The sequence below is a fragment of the Podarcis raffonei genome, chromosome 6 (genome assembly GCF_027172205.1).
Source record: "Podarcis raffonei isolate rPodRaf1 chromosome 6, rPodRaf1.pri, whole genome shotgun sequence".
NCBI classification, from domain to species: domain Eukaryota; kingdom Metazoa; phylum Chordata; class Lepidosauria; order Squamata; family Lacertidae; genus Podarcis; species Podarcis raffonei.
In genome coordinates this window covers 7,504,842-7,526,912 of record NC_070607.1, presented here as the reverse complement: position 1 = coordinate 7,526,912, position 22,071 = coordinate 7,504,842, and the positions used below count along the sequence as shown (strand labels likewise).

Sequence of the window (22,071 nt, the reverse complement as noted above, 5' to 3'; positions counted from 1 at the left end):
CATATTGATTCGTATGCTGTTGGCGGATTCTTGTTCTTGTCTTGTTGGGCTGTGTATATGATAAAGGGAAGCCATCCCAGGGTGAAGGTGTCTTCTTCTATTTGTCCCCATGTCAGTTTCAGTTTATTGGTCAGTTTTTGTAATAAGGCTGTTTCCCATACTCTTTGACACCATTGGTCCATGCTTACTCCTGACAGGTCTCTCCAGTGTCTGGTTATGTTGTTTCTGGCTGCTGAGAGTAGGTAAGTTATGAGTTCTTTGTGATGTGAGTGGGCACTATTGTCTTGGAAGATGTTTAGTAGGGCCAGTTCTGGGGTTATTTCTAATACTTGCTTAGTTATTTTGCATATTTCTGTTGTCCAGAATAGTTGGATTTTTGGATATTCCCACCACATGTGGAAGTATGTGCCTGTGGAGGTGCACCCTCTCTAGCGTTTTGGTGAGGTTCCTGGGCGTATTAGTGCTACTTACCACCTGTAGGTGAGTTTTAGAGTGAGTTCTTTACTTTTCGTTGATATGGATTTAAAGGGGGGTTTAGACCACATTCTGGTCCACTGAGTGGGGTTAATCTCATAGCCTATGTTGTCCTCCCATTGTTTTTTGATTAGATCTAGGGTGTTCATGGGGTTTTGGAGTAGTATTTTGTATACTGCGGATGACAACCTCTAGGTGTTGACCACAACCTCCAGTTGTTGACCAAGGCTTTCATGAGTTTGCATCCAAACATATTCTGCTTCTTTTTTCTTTTAAAAAAGATATTCCATTTCTCAAACATTTGCTTTTGTATGTGAGCAATTACCCAAGTCTGTATAACAGCCATTGGCCTAACCCGCTTGCAGACTTTTTGACAAAGGAATTGGAATTCAATGTTGCACTATAATCATAGAATCGTAGAGCTGGTAGGGACCTTGAGAGTCATCTAGTCCAACCCCTTGCAATGCAGGAATCTCAGCTAAAACATCCATGACAGATAGCCATCCAACCTCTGCTTAAAAATTTCCAAGGAAGGAGATTCCACTACCTCCCGAGGGAGTCTGTTCCACTGTCAAACAGCATCCTCTCTGGAACCATTTCAGTTTGCCAGAGGGTCATTCCACATCAGTTCAACGCGGTCATGTCACCCGCCGTTTGGGATTTTGATGAAACTTGGTGTATACCCTTCCTTTATGCTTGAAAGAAACCCCCTTAAATTTCCCCCCTCTATCTCAAACAGTTTTAATTTCATAGCACTTCAAAGTTTCGTGAAATCTGCATTTCTGTCCCTCTTGAGATCTTTGGCCTTGTGTACATTTTCCCCCCTCCATAACCAATGATCAGATCTCTTTGAAATTTTACACACAGCTCAATAACATGATGAGGTTTTCAGGAAAAAATACACCAGCACTCAAAAGATTTTATACATGCCTAAAAAATTATAAATGTAATTTTTTTGCTGCAAAAACTAGGTTTAGAAAACCTCAATTTTCAGTGTGTGGGCATGATGGAATCAGAAGGTTTTGATGGTGAAAATTATTGCAAAGACATGCTCTTTCTTGACAAAGAATGGAATTTATGGGGCTTTTATGTCTTGTAACAAAATTTTTCGTTTTTGGGACATTGTGGGGAGGGGGGGAATGGTTACTGGGTGCAACTTTCCTACAATCCATAGCTGTGATAGAAAGAATTAATGAAACCTTTGTTTTTTGCGTTGATTTGATGTGGAATGACTCCAGAGAGAACAATCACTCCCTCTTCTCCACCTGCCACACACTCTTCTGGAGGTTCTCTCCACTTCTCCAGAGCCAATTGCAAGGGTGGGGGTGGGGATGGTGAAAGCCCCATTGCTAGGGCTGCCATACGTCCGGGTTTTGCTCTGGGAATCACTCAACCAAATGGCGTCCAGGTGGATTTTTTTGTTCCCCCAAAAAAGCTCAACAACTATGTGCACATTTTCACTTTGGGGAATATGGCAACCCTACCCATTGCATAAGCTGATGAGGCTCCTTAGGTGAATCCTGCCCACATTATTGAAATGGAATGATCTGTGATCTACAGTAGCTACTAGACTACAATGTGTTTCAAGGTGACAGTACACTTCTGAGTGTACATGCATAAAATGGCACTTTTCTTTACTTAATGAGATTTCATGGTTTCACTGGCAGATACTGTGGAATTTAGAAAGTGTACTATATGCATGCAGGGGCCAGGATTTTGGTGACAATGAAAACAATGTGGTTATGATATCAAATAAAATGCATTTTCTAGGCTATAGGAAAAGGCAAATTTTGAAGCAAATGTTTCTAAAATCTTTGGGTGGGGAATGACACAAGACTCTCTCACAGAGGTTAGCAACCTAAGGCCCATGGGCCAGAAGCGGCCCATGAGGATCGCTTAACCAGCCCACGAGCTGCTCCTGAACCGAGCTACCCACTCAGCGAGTCCCCGTACGCTGTGCTAAACCAGTGCAGCGTGGCGCGGGGACTCTCTTCCACGGCTCTGGAAATCGCTTCTGCGCATGCCCAGATGCCAGAAATCACTTCTGCGCATGTCTGTGGTTTCGGAAATCGCTTCTGCGCATGCCTAGACTTCGAAAATCGCTTCTGCACAGGTGTGATTTGTGGCATCTGGGCATTCGCAGAAGTGCTTTCCGGTGCCGCAGACATGCGTAGATGCAATTTCCGGTGGCGCTGGTCCAGCCCACGGAGGATCTCTGCGGGAGTGATCTGGCCCATGGCTGGTAAGCCTTCCCGACCCGTGCTCTCTCACTACCAAGACCAGCTCTGACTTCAGGTAAACGGGCCAACTGTCCCTCAGGCTACTTGTCTCAGGGTGCATTGTGTGAAAGACGCGCGAAACCCCTCTGGAAAAACTTAACCAAGCTGAGTTAAATTGTTTCAGATTTCCTCTAAAATTCCTGTAGACGTTTCACCTTCAGTTTTGTATAAAACAGTCACTTTGGGAGAAATCCAATGGCACCAAATAGACCATTCATAGGCGGCCAGGCAAGGGGCTGTTTCAAACGAAATGTCTAGGTGGTGCATTTTTATTCCACAGTGCTCAGGCCACACAAGGCTCTTGCAGCGATTTACAGTAACATGATTCAGTTTGCACGAGGACCATCAGACTCTGTGTGCGTTTATTTACTTGGTCTGCTGAAGCCTTATGTGAACGGCACCAGATTGCAGAGAGATGCCATCGCAGCAGAATAGCTCATTTGTCGATCAGAAACATGTAACCACAGTGAAATGCTGAAATGCTGTTCAAGGAGTTCAAGGAGTTCAAGGAGTAGCACAGCCCTTTACTCTCTTGCCTTCTCCATCTTGCCAGCGGGCTGTTCTGAAAGTATGATTTGAGTTAAATTGTAATGGGAAGCCACCCCCCTTGCAGATTCCCAGACTGAAAGGCTCTCGTCATCACCTACCCATTTCTATTATCATTTTTTGCTTAATGCACTTAAACCAATTTTAAATTTATTTTAATTCCAAAATAATTTTATTACCACAGCTGTGAAAATAAAAACTAATTTGCCATGCTCCAATACATTTCCATGACCTTTTCAAATACATTGATTCCCACCACTGCCCAATACTTTTTTTAAAACATGCAAACAAATACAAATGTGACATTTCTCCACCCATAACCAGTAATTTCCATTTGAACTGATGTGTTCCATTTTTATTTTGCCAAGTGGAAAATTGATTATCTCTCCCCCCCCTGCGACTGACATTTCCCCTAGCTGTATTTTAGATAAAACAGGATACCTGTTCACTTGAGGTCAGCCATTGAAACCTCTAAACACTTGCTGCATATAAATGTTGTTTGATAGATGAATGACGTGCAGAAAGCAGCAAAACACACTTTTAAAAAAAATAAAACTGCAACGTTGCTGTCTCCCTGTTCATTTTTCACTAAGCTTATACTGACAATGACTTCTTTAAAAAAAAAAAAAAAAAAAACATTTCTTTCTTGACCTGTAACAAGAACACAAACTGGATCATGCTACACTGATGCCAACCACAGTCTCAGAGTCCAGCCTCGCTTTGACTCCATGGGGACTTTATGTGAAGAACAGGACTGGGGCTGTGCAGAAACCTTTCATAGAATCATAGAATCATAGAGTTGGAATAGACCACAAGGGCCATCGAGTCCAACCCCCTGCCAAGCAGGAAACACCATCAGAGCACTCCTGACATATGGTTGTCAAGCCTCTGCTTAAAGACCTCCAAAGAAGGAGACTCCACCACACTACATAATCATGTTACTAAGGACCCTGAAGAGCATGCTGTCACATTCAAGATGCCCGAATTCCCCCTCAAAACTCTTTGCCTGTCTGCCTCGGAGACACTCCCCCCTCATGTTGTGCTTGGACACCTGGCCCAACCCCAGACTCACCCAAACCCCTTAGGACAAGGCCTGGCAAGAATGCATTCTGTGGAGGAGTGCTTGCCTGGCAAGTAATTGAAAATATATTATTTTTATTCCAAATGCCACCAGAGCTTTATTAAAACATGCTGCTATTTTGATAAGTCACTGTTGTTCAGGCCGCATTTTTCATTTGAAATTGTGTTGATCAGAATTTGTTGTCCTACATAATTGTTGTCAGCGGCCCCGAGATTGCTTTTTTTGAAAAAAAAGGAATTGCATTGAAAAATAAACGGATAAAATAGAAGCAAATGAATGAATTCATTTCTTGATATTCATTTCCCTCGCAGCTTTGAACTGAATGCATCAAATAACTTTAGTCTCCTGAGAGAGTAGTCCAATCTCTCAATCTCTCAGAGACGAAACACTAATAATTATTCTCTACAGTAACCTTGCTGAGGCGCAGATGGTTGGTATTTGTAGTTATTTACAGCAGCACAGGCCACAGGAACCAAGAAACAAGGGCTTTGTTTCCCAGCAGAAAGGGGAAGGCACCAATCTGAGCACTTAGCTGCTCGGCTACTTCCCGGCTGGGGGAGCACAGCCACCACGCCTGCAGTTCGGCACTATCATTAAGAACTATGTTCTTTCTTGCTGCCTACCTCACCCAAGGGAGTCTGCCAAGCCTTTAAGCACAGTTACATGATCAGATTCCTATAGGAGTTGTATTGCATACTTATAATGGAATTATTTCACTTCAATACACGTACTACCGCAGTTCCTGGCGGGGGGGGAGGAAGAGATGTGAAGGGACAGGTAGAGTCTGATGGGGGTTGCTGAGAAGCCTTATTTTAGATAATTACCGAATGTGTCTGCCCTCAGAAGACTTGCTTTGTTAGGAGCCTAATCGCTGTTTCTAACTTGTATACCTTGCTAGTTCCCCCATGGCTGATGTTATGACAGCCGCTGCATGGCTGTACAGATCATGCCATATGGCTAAGTCACAAAAGAGGGGGGGAGCTTACCTAAATGCAGGTGTTCATCCGATTCTATTTTTATTCATCTTCAGCAGCAGCAACAAACCTGAAAGAACACTGGAACAGTGTCTTGCAGCTGAATGTAGTTGTGGAGATTGACAGTGGTTTTCTAACAGACCTGATGTCATGAAAGTGCCCTGCAAGTTAAGAGGAGGTGACCAGGGCGCACCCAGGTTGCCAACAGAGAAGATGTGGCTTAGGAGGCACCACACAGACCAGCAGCACACATCTGGAGAGGAGTTGACCAGGGAGCACAACCAGACACAAATCAAGGGTCCAGCTGGAGCTCCCTCAGCAGTCAGCCCCACCACCTGCCATGACCCTACATTTACTCAGTCCTTCTTGCCTGAGCAGCTGCAAAGAAACCAACAGAGCACTGGATGAGTGCCGTGTTCTAAGCTAGATGTCAGGAGTCCAGTCCCCAGCTTGAGTGAGGGTAGTTAATTAAAAAGGATGATTTGTTGTCAAAAGAAACAGATAGCTCTGGACGGCTTTAACACAGCCTCCACCACCATCAATCAATCAATATGACCCTTCTGAAGACTGCTTCCGGTGTGACCAGAAGCAACTGAACTTTCGCTTCACATGCCTTTTGTTTTGCTTCCTATCTTGCAGCCTTCCCATTCGCCGAGACCTCGGACTGAGTGGGTCAGCTCCCTCCTCTTCCCCATTCTCTGAGAAGCCGTCTCTTAACTCTTTCCTGCCTGTTTGTGCTTCTGGTGAGCTTTGACCACGTTCTAGCTTGCTCCCCGCCATTCCCTTATCAGCTGGCATTCCAAGGGGCGGGGGAATTGGCACTAGTCGATGCTCATCCTGCGTGGCAGTTAACCCTCTCTGTTCTTGGCTGCTTTCTTCAGTTGGCAACAACCTTTCCCTGGGAGCTGGCTCATTCATGACACTAGAGCATATACAATTTAAAGAGGTGAGCCTTACTAAAGGGAGACAGGGGTCACTTCATACATCAGAGCCTGCTCACCTTGGCTCTGGAAGTTGTCAAAGCAGACTGTCAGTCGAAGATCTGGCAAACGTTCTGTAGCTTATATCCTGCAAATGTTTCCCTTGAGGTTTTTTTCTGCACCACAATCCCATTTTTATCCAGCTAAAATTTCCATTGCCTGAAACCTTCTCCCTGACCTGTCCAACTCTGGTCTGTCCCACAGGCCCCCCAAAACACAACAGATGTAAGAGGTTCGACAGAAGCATGCCATCCCATGATGTATATAGTATTTCACTTTTCCCTCTGTTGCCTCTGGTGCAACAGGTTTTGGGAGGTTTTTTAAATCCAAAAGCACGCGAAATGTACCAGAATTAAAAGCAAGAGAAATGTACGCCTCACGGGTTGTGATCCTTTCCTCAAGAAAGAAAAAGAAAAATCCTTAACTTTCCTAAAAAGAAAAAGTTATTAGTCTGCGAAACAAAACAAAACAAAAGGAAAGTTACCCTGCCCACTCAGACGTACAAAGAGACAGCAAGAAGAAAGCAAATAAATTATTCCAATTTTCAAGTTTTTTCACCTAGCAATCTGGAGGTACTTCTTATTCACTGCAGGCAACCACGCACTGAGTCTATGCGAGCCTGCTGTCCACACTGACATCACTTGGGAAAAGGAGGCAGGTGTGGTTTAACATGATGCTACTGTACCAAAAACTAGGGGAGTCACAGGCAGGAAAACACTGCAGCTTCAGCTCACTTGTTAAAATAATGCCTGAGGGTGTACCAAACCCCCACAACTCATGCACATCATACAATTTAATATAGAAGCACTGAAGGGAATAGATGTACTACTGTGAAAAAAGTAGAAACAAGCTCACTTGTTCACTAATTTGAAACCCCACAGGTCTACTACCCTTAGTATCGCAAGATTGCCATGACAGTGCTTGGACTAAAATTGTCAACCAAAAGCTTTACTTTTCTGGTTTATTACCACAACAGTTATTAACAGTGGGCTTCAGTAAAGCAAACAATTTAATTAGACAGTGCCTATATGATATCAAGGGACAGAACAATTTGGCCACAATAAGGAAATGTTGTCCATAGTTATGATTATTTTCCACCTAGTCATTTTGACACTTTGGCACTCTATTTGCAAAATTTAAGAATTCCCGAATAGTGACGAGCTTTCACTTTTGAAAGATTGAGTATGCTGTACGTACTTGAGGGTCGATTTCAAAAAATTCCACTGGAAAAACGGTTATGTCCCTGTGGAGGGGGCAGTATTGAGTCAGTGGCTCACATGCTTCTGGCTTGCAATCTTTATAAAGATTTGAGGAGTGAGGCTATTACCCCTCTACTATTGTCCATGTAGGGTGACTCAACCATTGCTACTGTGTCCTTTCTTTTAGCAGATCAAGATGATCAGGCGACAGCAAAAACCGCAAGGTTTTTAGTGGGGGCAATTAGAATAAGATCTATTATTGGATTATTGGCGTAAACCTCCAAAATGTACTTTGTATAGTTAAGTTTTTACCTCTATCTTCAGTACATTTTATTTTATTTTATTGTTATGGCTAGTGGCTGATGCAAATAAAGATTCTTCTGATTCTGATTCTCACTTGCAGTGGGCATATGCTAAGCAAGGTGAACTGGGCAAGACCTACGCTATATAGGAAATGGAGAGAAAAGAAGTGAAAACACCGTAATAATGGCAAACTGAAGACATCACAATGTAGATTAAGTGGAAGATCTAATTTATCTTCAGAGTCGTTCCTTTCAGGTTTTACTCACATTGTACAGCACTGTAGTCCATCCTTCCATGGTGATGCACTGGAAGACAGTCAACACAGCAAAGAGGATGTTGTCAAACTGGGTGATCCCGTCGTTGGGACCAATCCACTCTCTGCACTCATAACCTGCAGGGCATCCCTGCACCCCACAGGGATGAGGCGGGTCCAACTCTTGCAATTCACCTGAAATCACACACAGGTTAAACCAATAGGACACAGGTGAATCAATGGAAAGCAAAAGGAATGTCCCCAAGAGCAGGGAAGACCCACAGTATTGTATAACCTTTATTGCAACCAAGCCGAATGAATGAATGAATTTTATTATTATGGTCACAGACCAGTTCCGGCTCACTTACAATATCAGGAAAATCATAAAACACAACAGGAATACATTGAATTGCAATTGGGTATAACAGAGACAATACAGATACAGCGTCAGTAAAAAAAATATATTAAATCTTGATCACTAAAATATAACCTAAAATTGTCATTTAAAACCTTAATCATTTTGGTAGCACTGCTTGTTCCCTAAGTTTTATGGCAGTCGCACAGAATTTGGTCACCCTTAGAGTGATCTCTAGATCCTTGTCCTCTACCAGGAGTTTTAGACATTGAAGTTTGGACCCATTTGGAGATTTTTGTATAACAGGAGTGATAAATACCGAGCATATATCCCTGTAGAAATGGCAGCGTAAGAAGACATAAGAGACAGTTTCTACCTCCATCAAGCTCGTTCGTGGGCAGACTCGTTCCACGTATGGTTTACCCTCGAATCTGCCCTGCAATAAGGCAGATGGCAGCATGGTTGAATCTAGCGAGGGTATTTGGGTATTTGTAATTTTGACAAATAATTTGCTGGGGTAAATCCTCTCCCATTATCTTTTATTGGTGGGTGTTTATTCATTTCACTCACATGGCATTGCAGTTCCACATCCAACCCAAATATTACAGTGCTGTGGGCAAACTTCTGAGTTCTCCAGAACTCTTCATCTGTCAAGTTACGGAATAAAACAACCAAAAGGAGGGGCCATCACACACACACACACACACACACACACACACACACACACACACCTCTTGTTTCACTGGACAACTGATGAAAAGTTATAGGGAATTCAAAAAAACTTGCTCACAGCTCTGTGACCTTTGGTTTGCCCCATAAAAAGGTTGTGACGTTGTAGCTTTCCTGCAGCAAGAATTTCCATGGGAGCACAGTACATCTCTGTGTGGTTAGCACACATGGATACACACTGCATCCTCTCTCTGTGGGAGGCTGGGCCTCCCCAGCACCAGAATGCTGCCCTCATTGTGTGTTATCCCCAACTGCAATGCAGTCTTGGGGTGGGTGGGTTAAAACTGCTCAGTTGCACCTAGAGACTTCCAGTTCCTTATCGGAGGGACTAAGTATTGACCCTCCTCACATGGTCTCATCATTGTGTTCCCGTTACTTTCCCCAAAGACCTCAGTGGGTGCAAATGAGAGCTGAGCCAACAACTATCCAACTAGCTTCACCCAACATCTTCTTGAGTTCAGGTTCTTTGCCACATCTGAACGGGGCACTAGAGTGTTGCAAATTCTATATTACACACACACACACCCTGCACAAAATGTGGGGATTCAGCAGAGTAAGTGAGTTATGCTTCTGAATCTATGCATTTAAAATATCCGTTCTCATAACCCCCTTGCCTTAGAAACCCAAAACCTTAGAACCACAGCTGCCATCTGGCAGTGATTTGGTTTTCAACAGTATTCTGGTTTCCACTGGGTGGTGCTGGGTGGGGAGGTGTTACAACAACTCAGGATCTTTCCATTTCTCCCCCACCCTTTCATCACAAAGCGATTCAGTTAGTGTTTGTGTCCTGAAGTTATCCGGGCTGCCTTGCAAACACCCATGCACCTCGCTGCAAAACACCCACAACTCCCAAAGTAAAATCCTCTCCTGTGTAGTTGTTTTTGGTGTTGGGAAATCTGGCATAAAACTCCAAACTGTGTGTGCATGCGTATGTTTTAGGCTGAGGCCAGCAAAGAGTAAGGATATTTCCATGAGGATTTCAATTTGATGAACTTTTATTCGGCTTTGCTCTAGTTATTTCCCACTTGCCCACTGCAATGCACTCTGCATGGGGCTACCTTTGAAGGTGATCAGAAAACTACAACTAACACAGAATGCAGCAGTGAGACTGGTGACTGGGAGTGGCCGCTTAGACCACATAACACTGGCCTTGAAAGACCTACATTGGCTCCCAGTATGTTTCCAAGCACAACTCAAAGTGTTGGTGCTGACCTTTAAAGCCCTAAATGGCCTTGGTCCAGTATACGTGAAGGAGCATCTCCACCCCCATCGTTCAGCCCGGACACTGAGAACCAGCTCCAAGGGGCCTTATGGAAGTTCCCTCACTGCTAGAAGTGAGGTTATAGGGAACCAAGCAGAGGGCCTTCTCGGTAGTGGCGCCCACCCTGTGGAACACCCTCCCATCAGATGCCAAGGAAATAAACAACTTTCTGACTTTTAGTAGACATTTGAAGGCAGCCCTGTTTAGGGAAGTTTAAATGTTTAATGTTTTATTGTATTTTTAATATATTAATACTAATATTCAGAGTGGCTGGGGAAACTCAGCCAGATGGGCGGGGTATAAATAATAAATTATTATTTTTATTATTATTGCTAGCAATGTTTCTATTGTTATCTTCCTTGAGCCTTCTGGGGTGGAGGTCTGGGGAAGGGGCGCCAGCTCCTGGAGGCCAAGCCCTTTTGCCCCCCCGCAACATTTTTGGGGTGGGGCTGCATCCCCCCCAATGTCCAAAAAGCACAGAGGCAAGCATGGTGCGACTCCAGTGGCCAACTCCTTCACCTCCTCCTCCTGTTGTGATAGGAAAGGAAGACTGAAGCAGCCTCCCACCAGCAGCGGCACCAAGATGCAACGGAGGAGGAGCCACATCCTGCGGGGCGAATCGGTGCCTTGGTGGCCACCCTGGAAGCCCTGATGGCTTCTTGAGTTTGCCATGGCAGCACTTGAGAAGTCAAAGGCTAGAACTAAGCTGGAAAAGGAGGGGGGATATGGGACGTTCCTCACCTGAATTGTTTACGTAGCAAGCCCGGTGAAGCTTTCCGCTGTAGAACTCCAGGCCAATGATTGCAAACATCAGGATGGCGAAGAAGAGGAGGAGACCGATCTGCAGGAGAGGCACCATTGCCTTCATGATGGATTTGAGCACAATCTGTAAACCTTGATGAAGAGAAAGCGGGAGAATGCAATTAAAAATAGTAGTACCATTGCAGATGGGGTCGGGACAATTTTCCTCTCCTACAAGTAGGAGCTCTGGAGGGATGGATGGAAGGAGAAGGAGAAGGAGAAGGAGGAGAAGGAGAAGGAAGAGCCATTACAATATGAAGAAGTCAATACAAGGCTTATCTCCACTTCCCCTTTGCCCTGCACTTTCCAGGCATAGCTCCATACTTTAAAACTCCATGTTTTTTGCCCCAGAGCTTTCCCCAAATTCAGGTTTTCTGCGTATTGCCATTTGCTTCAATCCAGCTTTAAAGCTGGAAAAGCTCCAGAGCAAAAATAAAGGGTGCTCAGGGACAGAGCTTTAAAGTGCAGACCATGCCCAGAAAGAGCAGTGGAAAAGGTAGTGTGGATAAGCCCAAAGACTGAAGCGGTTACAAAAAATCTTATCTGGAAAGCTGGCTACCACAGTGCTAAAGCCCGAGGGAAGCAAAGTAGAGTAGGTGCAGGTCTGGCAGCACATCACAGAATTGGTAGAAATGGGACAGTCGTTAGCAAATGGAAGGGCTGTCCACCAGAACCACCCTTAAGAGCATCTTATGGGATGCAGGAGGCAATGGATGTACCATGCAACAAAGGTATTTGCACAAGAGAAAGATGCTTGTGCAAACAAGCCAGGCAGCGTCACAATCCTCAGGTTGTCTTGCAGACTGCTGACTCAGCGGTGGTTTTATAAATTATGGAATTCAAAGCACGCCCATGAAAACTCTGACCTGGCTGGAGAGTTCAGCAAACAACACCAGCCTGCTCATTCACTTGCTCGCTTCTGCAACTGCCTCCCCCATGTATTCACTTCCCCCAGCCCACTGGAGCTGGTAGCAATGTCTTGACCACTAAGACGTGGCACTCCCCTGCTTTGCAAGATTTCTGATCAAGTGGATCAAGGCGTGGTGAAGTTCTCACCGCTTGACAGGGTAATACACACCACCGGGCTCATCAGGTGATGACATGCACACTCCGGACAAACGATAAATAGCATTCTCAGCATGGTATCTCCAGAGCCAGGCCTGATAAAGTGTGTTTGCTGTATGCTCCACCCCCATGTCTCTCAGACTTCATCCCTGAACTAGCTGGCATAGCCAGTGTGGGAGACCACCTAATCTTCAGCCAGGATTATTTTTCTGGCCCACCAGGCGGCATTTCCTGCATAGCATGTTCTCCCCTAAATGAGAGCACGGGTTGCGGTGGGGTCTACCAGGCCAAACCTCTGTTGCCAGGCAGGTTAAATGGTTAGTGCTTGAAGCAACGATTGGTTGACCAGGTTGCTGGGGCAAATTGTATGTTGCAAATTGGGTGGGTGGGACCAAAGGTTTTAAATATTGGAGCAATTAGCCTTTTCCTTTCTCTTTCGCTGTGTGCATCAGATCACCCGCCCGCCCGCCCAGTGTTCCTGTTGACCTTGCTTTGCCTGTCATGGGGTCGTCTGCCGTTGGGGCAGGGGCCTAGGAGGAATTTTGCTGATTGGCTGGTGCCATCTGGTTTTTGCCTACTACTTAGCAATTTGTCACAACTTGTAAGGTTGCGGTTAGGCATTGGTTATAAAAATTGGTGGAGGAGGGGTCAGGATAGGTGGGCCTGCCCCTCCAATGGTGGTGGAAGGGAATTCCGTTAAAGGAATCCAGGGGCTTGCCACGATTTTGTCCAATCCCTGAAATGGGACCAGGGCCGGCAAGCCTTGGGGAGCAGAATGGGTGAGCGGTGAGGGACTGACGCTCAGCTCAACTGATCCCCAATATTGTTATCCCTTCACTGGCTTCCGAGGGAGTTCGGATAGTCAGTTCTGTCCCAGGCAGGGGGACAGATAGGCATAACCAATGCCTAAGCAACCACTCACAGATTTTGTATTTTAATAAAGTTGTGGCCAAAATAGTGCCCAAAACCGTAAACTAAAATTACGTGTGATTTGTGAATTATTTTGAGGGGTGGCTTGGGGACCTCCACACGCAACCATGAAACTCCTGCCCACCAGGCTCCTCCAAGGGGCTCAGCTTCATGAGAACCGGCAACCCAGTTTTTAGCAATCACCCCATATGCAACATCCCAGAATGTGTGAACCCGGGACTTTCTTGCACAGCATCTCCTGCAGCAATTCCTCCTGGCTGCGTAAGGCGCTTCTGCGAACAGCACAGCGGGATACGAAGGATTCACGCTGTAAACACCAATGCTGCTCAGCGAGGAAGCAGGAGGGGGGAGGGAGGGAGGGATGGGGAGAAACCAGATGCTTACTAGGAATGCCTGAGACAAGCTTCAAGGGTCTGAGCACTCGCACTGCCCGCAGCGTCCTCAGGTCCACATGGGTGTTGAAATGGGTCCCTGCTGTGGCGAGGATGCTGGAGACAAACAAGAAGAAAAGTTACTAAACATAGATCTCGGGCAATGCACATATGGCTGCCTGCCTGCCTGCCTGCTTGCAGGAGGGGGCGTTCCGCACACCAGGCACCTGACAGCCGGAACTGGTGCACCTTACCCTCCGCTGTGAGTCAACAGCCATTTCTCGGTCTAAACTTAGCATCCTTAAGCTGAGCAGCAATTAAAAGATGCGCACTGGTGCTGAGACTCACATTTTCCAGCTCAGCCTGATCCAGCCAGCCTTGCATTCGTACCAGCGCTCACGGGCTCGACCGTTTCCTCTGCACGAGGGGGGACTTGAACTGGGAGATGAGGCTGGGGTGGGGGGCATAGACGGTGTGACCCCCCCCCAGGCCTCAGAGCTCTCTCCAGGAAAAGAGAGAAACAGGCTGTGCTCCCCCTCTTCCGCAGAGCCTCTGGCATTACCTGTCTTCATCCTGAGCCAAGGCAGAGCTTAAGTACCAATTGTGACTGGATCTGATCATAATGATGATTTTTTTAAAAAAAAGATATTTTAGGCTGGCCTCTCTCTTCCCCTTCTCTCTGTACACTCCCTCTGCTGTCTCCCCAGCTGTTAAAATTTAGGGTCAAATGCAGACCACATTCTTTGCACTCTTAAAAAAAACCAAAAAACCTCAAAAAGCAGCCGTGGGAAGTACAACTTTCAATTCTGTATTTTAACAAGGGGGGGGGGACAACTGCTGGGAAACTATGAGCCCTAGAGTTTTGTTTTATGTAATTGTTTCATAAAGTCTCATCCTCCTTTTCAAGAAAACGAAACAAACCCAGAGCAATTCGCGAGCCACGTGTCATAGAATGAAACACAATTTAGCACCTTATTAGAACACTCCAAAAGCCTCAAAATATTTCAAAACACTGCCGAAACCAAGTTTTGACAAACATAAAATTATCAAAACCAGCCAGAGACGTTGGTTTGGCACTCACAAATAATTAGCTGCTGAAGTTTGCAACAAAGTGGTAGGTCTCTAAGATAGGGGACTCTAAGGTTAGTTTCAAACCTGAAAGTGATGGAGCTGTTCTGATGCCCAGAGAATCACATCCCACAATTGTGGGGCCACCACTGAAAAGGCCCTTGCGTCTGTGTCCTTGCTACTCTCACTTCCTTTATCAGGCAGGCATCTCAATAGAGTTTCTGGGGCAGGTCATAAGGTACAGGCAGCCGTGTGGGAATAGCCTCAAAAAAAATCGCCATCTTATTTGTGGGCAGAGAAATTCACAAAATTTCTCTAGGGAGGGGGAAATCACCCCATAGTTTCTCAGGGGTGGGGCTCATTAGCAGTGGCAAAAGTGCCATCTTCTTTCATTTTTCTATTCTGTTCCTTTCCTCCCTTCCTGTTCTGGAAGGGACAGTAGCAGTAACTGTGTTGTTATAGACAAACTCCCCATTCCATCCTCCCCAGGGCTTTTGACCCAGCATCCTTCTGGACAGTGCTTTTTTCTATTATTATTTTTTTTAAGTTTTGGGGTACTCTCATTTTCCTACTCATATTGAAATACTGCCCCTCAAGGAGTTGCATAGGGCTTTACCTACATCTGAAATCCATAAAGTTGTGGTCATTTTCAAACCCAGCCAGTTGTTGTGTCCATTCCTTTACCCCTCTTAGTTAATGCGCACTGGGGCAGGGGGACTCAGCAGCTGGCAGATGGTAGGAATGTCCAGAAGCCACCTGGAAAATTTTGCAACTCTTAATGAGCCTTTTTCTTTCTTCCTTTTATTTCCCTTTGATTGTTCCCTCCAAAGAGGAGCTCCAAATTTGATTCAAAAATTCACTTATAATACAGAGAAGATGGAAATCTTTGTTGAATACTTGTTGATTGCTTTGTGGATCATGGATTTCTCCAGTGTCAACGTTTATCTATTAGTTTTATATTTATTCTTCATTTTAGATCAAGGGAGAAATGCATACAAGAACAGATTGCTGATTAGACACATTTTCAGATGTTATTAATGGGGGAGAATTTGTAACATGCAAACTTGCATGTAAAGCTAAGCAAATAAAACTCATAAAATCTGCGAATGAGAATGTTCATCATGTTCACACACATTTTAACAAGGTAAAAAGGGACTTGATGAGGGTCCTTTTTTGCACCTGTGTTTGGGCTGCAGGTGGGGGTTCGATTATGAACAAACCTTTACAAGCACAACAATCCCCGCACGGTGTTATTGTCATTGTTTTTTATTTTGTATTTTGTGGGGTTTTTTTATCTTTTTTGTGAATTGCCCTGAGATCTATGGGTGAAGGATTTAATCTAATCTATCTATCTATTGGGACGCGGGTGGCGCTGTGGGTAAAAGCCTCAGCGCCTAGGGCTTGCCAATCGAAAGGTCGGCGGTTCGAATCCCCGCGGCGGGGTGCGCTCCCGTCGCTCGGTCCCAGCGCCTGCCAACCTAGCAGTTCGAAAGCACCCCCGGGTGCAAGTAGATAAATAGGGACCGCTTACTGGCGGGAAGGTAAACGGCGTTTCCGTGTGCTGCGCTGGCTTGCCAGATGCAGCTTGTCACGCTGGCCACATGACCCGGAAGTGTCTCCGGACAGCGCTGGCCCTCAGCCTCTTAAGTGAGATGGGCGCACAACCCTAGAGTCTGTCAAGACTGGCCCGTACGGGCAGGGGTACCTTTACCTTTAACTTTTTATCTATTATTATTAATAGGGAATAAATCCCACTGAACCCAACACGTCTTACTCTGAGTAGACAATGTGTAGGATTGAGCTGTAATATATTCTAAAGGTTGGATTTCAGAACTGTACAGGTGTTTATGGGTTTGTTAGTACATCAAAAGTGAGCAGGATTAAGAAACAGAACTAATGAAGGAGGGTTCCATTATTGAGAGTGCTTCTTCCTGGGAAGTTAAAGATAATATTATTGAATAAATGATATATAACCAGTGTAAATTAGATATATATGTAAAAAAAGGTAAAGGGGTTTATTGGAAATGATGTGGAGAAAGTCTATTTTATTCCAAAAATTAATGCTGAATGGTGGTTGGAAAGATATGTAATGTGTTTGCAAAAAGTCTTTTCATTCATTTGCTAATAGCAACAAATTTGTGCGTAGCCAATTATATGACGAGACACGGTAGTTATGTAAAAGCTATAAAGATGTTATGCAGACAGTTCAAGCATGTTGGAAGAAAAGTATTTCTGAGTAACACACTTGAGTAAGGCCTTCTAAATCGCAGGGGAATTTATTTCTGAGTAAATATGCATAGGACTGTGCTGTAGGGCTCTGGAAAATTGGACTCCCTTTTTGAGTCATACAATGTTGATGAACAAGAATCGCCTAAGAGAAACTAGTGTTCCATATAGTGCCCAGATCAAGGGAAATAATAGCACTGCTCTGTTCTGCCTTGGCCAGATCCCACTTGGAGTCCTGGAACCTGTACAAAGAAGGGGGACCAAAGGTTTGGAAAGCAAACCTTATGAGGGAACTGGGTAGGCTTAGCCTAGATAAGAGGAAACTGAGAGGAGATGTGACAGCCATCTTCAACTATCTCAAGGGCTGTCACATGGAAGATGGACCACACTTGTTTTCTCCTGCTCTGGAGGGTAGGACCCGAACCAATGGCTTCAAGCTACAAGAAAGGAGATTCCAACTAAACATCAGGAAGTGTTTTCTGGCAGTAAGAGCTGTTTGGCAGTGGAACAGACTCCCTTGGAAGATGGTGGACCTTCCTTGGAGGTTTTTAAGCAGAGGCTGGGTGGCCATCTGTCATGGATGCTTTAGTTGAGATCCCTACATTGCTGGGAGATGGACTATATGGTCCTCAGGGTCTCTTCCAACTCTACAATTCTATGATTCTACTGCCACAATGCTAATTTTGTTTTGGAAGCATGTTTTTCCCCTGAAAAACTTCTTTTTAAAAACTATTTGGTGGAAAATCTTTTGAGAGAGCTGCCCTAGGGATGCTCCCAGCCCCTCATTTTGTCTGCGGCAGAGAAGAAACTTTAGCATCTGTCAGAGGCTCAGGAGCAGAAGAGCAGCGGAGGATCAGGACCAGTTCCCCCACCAGAGCACAGTGGGGGGGAAGAGTCACATGAGTCAGGACCAGCCTCTCCTCCAGCGGGGAGAGAAGATGAGTCAGGGGTAACCACGCCCCCATCGGGAAGTGGGGAAACGGAGGGAAGGCCAGGTCCAGCTAGCCTCCCCGAAAGAGGGAGCAGTGACACAAGTGTAACGGTCAGAAGGAAAGTGGGAGGCTGCGCGCGCGCGCCAAGTTCAGATGTGGAGGAGCGCGGGACAGCAGAAAACCCGGATTGGGAGCCAGGTCCTAAAGCCCGAAGGAGGGGGGGAGAAGAGTCAGGGGACTCAGCGTCAGAGGAATCTAGGAGGGCTGAGACTCCGACTAGCAGGCGGACCCAGAGAAGGAAGGAACAGAGGAAGAGGTGGAGTAAGGCTAGAATCTTAAGCTGGTGTCAGGGGGGAGGAGATTCAGATGGAACTTCGACGGTCTAAGGCATAGACGTAGCGTTGCGCGCTGCGCGTCTGGAAATGAAACTGAACTTCAATAAAGACTTTTTTACTTGAGGAAGAAGCAGCGTTGGTCTTGTGTGAGCTGAGACCTTGGGCAGCGCTGACAGCATCTGATTTTGGGGACTCTTAAGTAAGGCACCCTCAGTTGGCCCCTTTAACCTCAAAACAGGAGGGGTCTAGAACGTGAGGAATCTCTGAAAAAGATGTTGAAATATACATTTATTTTTAAAAATGCAGAAGCATTTTTACCTGTCATTGTAGGGGAGGATATTAACAGACAGGATAGTAAATTGTTTTTCTGTGCAACGACGGCAGCAAGAATATTATTGGCACAGAAATGGAAACAAGGAGAATTACCGACGAAAGAAGAATGGCAGACGTAATTAATGGACTATGCAGAATTAGATAAGATGACAGGAAGGATGCGAAACCTGCAGGACCAGAGATTCTCAGAGGACTGGAGTAAATATATGATCTATTGTAATAAACAGATTATGCTAGTAGGACTGCAAGAAGTTTGTAAGGAGGATTATGTGAAATATTCCAGAGAAGACTAAGAAGAGAGTTATTATTTAAGGACAATTAAAAGTAATAGGGAAATTAAGAAATGTAGATGAAGTGATAACGATTGAAAAATCTTCAGATGCGGTTGATGGAAGTCCAAAACATTGTATAAGGTCAGAAAATATGTTATGATTGTTGGGAATGATTGAGATACACACACACACACACACACACACACACACACGAGGAATCTCTCAAATGGCTTCTGATCTCCTCAGTGCACCATGTGAAGTGAGGATGGCAAAACTGCTGAAGCAACGGGTCCTTGCCAAAACATGCCTCTGGAATTGCTCCAGAACATCTGTATATCATTCCTCTGCACTGAACTATTGGCTATTTGTAATTTAGTAGCACTGCAGAGAGCTTGCTGGGGAGACCATGCATAACAAGGAACTCAAAAATAACTTTAACAAGGTTTTAATAACAAAACAAAAACTCCTTTTACACTAAAGATAACAACAACAAACATGACCCAACCACCAACCCATCCCCCAGGGTAATGAGGGAGCTAGGTGCTGCTCCTTATATACTATGCTCAAATGCTGACACAGCTTAATTAACACAACCTAGCAGCACCTGCTATGTTTCACAGCTGTAAGACTGGGTCTTGTTATTTGCCCTGGCCCTGGCCCTTAAAGACATACACAACTTGTGAAACAATAATGAACCTTCACATTTTACAGAGACCATTCAACATACAGATCCTCTGCTTCAAAGGTCAGAGTATTCAGGGGAGAGCAGAAGCAATGTGCAGACGACAATTTCGCCGAGGGTCATTAAGGGACACCAAGTGGAACAAGAGTAAGAAACCCAATTCTGTGGACCAGGTATACTCATTTACAGTAGCCTTCCACCATCAAGCCACTACAGAGTTGCGCCAGTCCATTTGCCGTCCTGTGTAATTATATCCTAGGCTCCCAAACCAGTCAAGACGTTGCTCTTCAAAATTGCTACTTTTCTTTATGGCATCAATTTAATCTTCCCTCAGGGCACAATCAATCCTAGGTGGAGACAGCCCCGGGAAGGCCGAAGTCTCTCCCCAGGTAAAAAGTGACAACTTCTCAAGATTAATATTCTTCAAATCAGAAGGTGCATGCTCCTTTAAGACATCAACGTCGCAAGCCAGTAAACAAGCTGCAGTGATCCGCCAGGAGGAGTTTAGCAAAAGGGAAGTGGGCAGAAGTCACAACAGCTGTGATGAGGACCATACTCTGCCAGGTTGGCAAACAGGTCCCAGAGACTGAAGCTCATTCAGAGGAGGGGAGCAGTGAAGATAAGCCATAGAAAAAAGGCCAGTAATATCTGTAGGAACAGGGTAGGGTGTAAACACCCTCTCTCACACACACACAGACACACACACACAGTACGGGATGACATGGGAACAAGAGCATATATCATTTTTCATTTCACCTCTAAAGCCACCTGTTAGGGTTCCAAGGGGTTGCTCAAGAGCAAGCAAGCAAATACCTCCCTGCTCGGCTGTGAAGCCTTGCTTTTGATGCCAAAATAAACTTTATCTGTCCAAAGTGCCACTCTCCCGTGGCGCTTATTCACTGGTAGAATCCGTGAGTGGGTGGTCCTTAAACCTTCCCCAGCAAAGTAGTTTCTTGACGCCCAGTCTGCGCCTCCCCTCTTGGCGCAGAAGCCTACTGCGCAAGGAGGGCGTGGGTAACAGAGGACCTCTCTCCTCCCTGCTTTGCCCAGGCAAGGTATCCTGGCACCGCCTCCTCTGAGCCCTGAAGCTCCTCTCCACTGGAGGCGTGGTTACTCTCCTCCGCTGAGGAGGAGCTGCTTCCCATGATCTTTGGGGGCTCTCTGTAATCCATCCGGCTTTTCCCCTCTCCCCCCTGAGCCGATGGCAGTTCCCTGACACCACCCCTTTGTATCGAACCCTAAATGTGTCTGAGTGTCAGGACTCAAGCATCTTGAACTGTGCCTCCAAGCAGGGCCGGATTTAGGTTTGATGAGGCCCTAAGCTACTGAAGGTAATGGGGCCCTTTATATGCCCAGCTGTCCTTTGTCAACAACAAATTGTCGCTGCTTTTTGTGTTGAATATATGCTATATGGTAATTTATGGACCTAATAGGTATCTAAAGCCATCTGCACATAACAAAATATGTATTTTATCAAAGTAATTGTTGAAATGAAATACAATTAAGAAGAAGTATATTAACAGTGAAATACAATGTTTTGGGGGTTGTTTTTAAAAGTCTGGAACGGATTAATCCGTTTTGCATTACTTTCTATGGGAAAGTGTGCCTTGGTTTTGGAACGCTTTGGTTTTGGAACAGACTTCCAGAACGGATTAATTTTGAGAACCAAGGTACCACTGTATATAGAAATGAGCAAACCAGTGATATTTTAGGGAGCAGGCTAGCAGGCGGGGCCCATTACTTACATCATAGGAGCCTACACAACACAAAACACTGTTGCTATATGTCGGTTTTGTTTTATTTGTTTTTTATCTTATATTTTGGAAATGTACATCCAGCGTGTTTTTTCCTTTAATTTTTTGGGGGGCTCCCAAGAAAGTGGGGCCCTAAGCTATAGATTGTTTAGCTTATATGTAAATCTGGCACTGCCTCCAAGACAACAGAGAGATAGCATGAATGCTGGATCACTTGCATAAAATGCTCTGGAGGGATGTGTATGCGGTCTTTTGCTGATGTTCTGCACCAGCAGAAGCATCTGAACGCTTTATAAAGGCAGGACTACCTACAGAGGCAGCTCCTCTAGACAACCTTAGAAGTCAGCATTATCTCAGTTTGCTTGCACAAAGCTTACACAGAGTTTATACTGCTTCCTGTCTTTATTGAACATCTTGTTCTGATTTGCTTAGATATATGACAATGAGCATTCATCCTGACTTGCTTGCAGGGTGCTCATGATTCTTCCCACTAATCATTCACCCCACACTTTTCAATGCATTTTCTCATCACTTTCCAAACTGCAAAAAAATAAATAAAAATCTGCTATTTAAATAAGTGCAGAGGCAGCAGAGTGTGTTGATTCCCTTTAATTGAACAAACCTAAAATTCTAGTTCCTGCCAACCTAGCAGTTCGAAAGCATGTCAAAGTGCAAGTAGATAAATAGGTACCACTCCGGCAGGAAGATAAATGGCGTTTCGTGTGCTGCTCTGGTTCGCCAGAAGCGGCTTAGTCATGCTGACCACATGACCCGGAAGCTATACGCCGGCTCCCTCGACCAGTAAAGCAAGATGAGCGCCGCAACTCCAGAGTCACCAGCGACTGGACCTAATGGTTGGGGGTCCCTT

At 45.1% G+C, this 22,071-nt stretch overlaps 1 protein-coding gene across 5 annotated transcripts in view; it reads right to left on the bottom strand.

Annotated features, from left to right (window-relative positions):
- Positions 1-22,071, bottom strand: part of CACNA1E (calcium voltage-gated channel subunit alpha1 E) — a 484,689-nt gene that overhangs the window by 216,647 nt on the left and 245,971 nt on the right. For all 5 annotated transcript variants that reach the window (XM_053391318.1, XM_053391316.1, XM_053391315.1 and 2 more), the window contains exons 6-8: positions 13,615-13,718; positions 11,176-11,328; positions 8,103-8,284 (exon numbers count right to left, since the gene is read on the bottom strand). In XM_053391318.1, the coding sequence (XP_053247293.1) occupies positions 8,103-8,284; positions 11,176-11,328; positions 13,615-13,718 (439 nt within the window). The remainder of the gene's footprint in view (positions 1-8,102; positions 8,285-11,175; positions 11,329-13,614; positions 13,719-22,071) is intronic.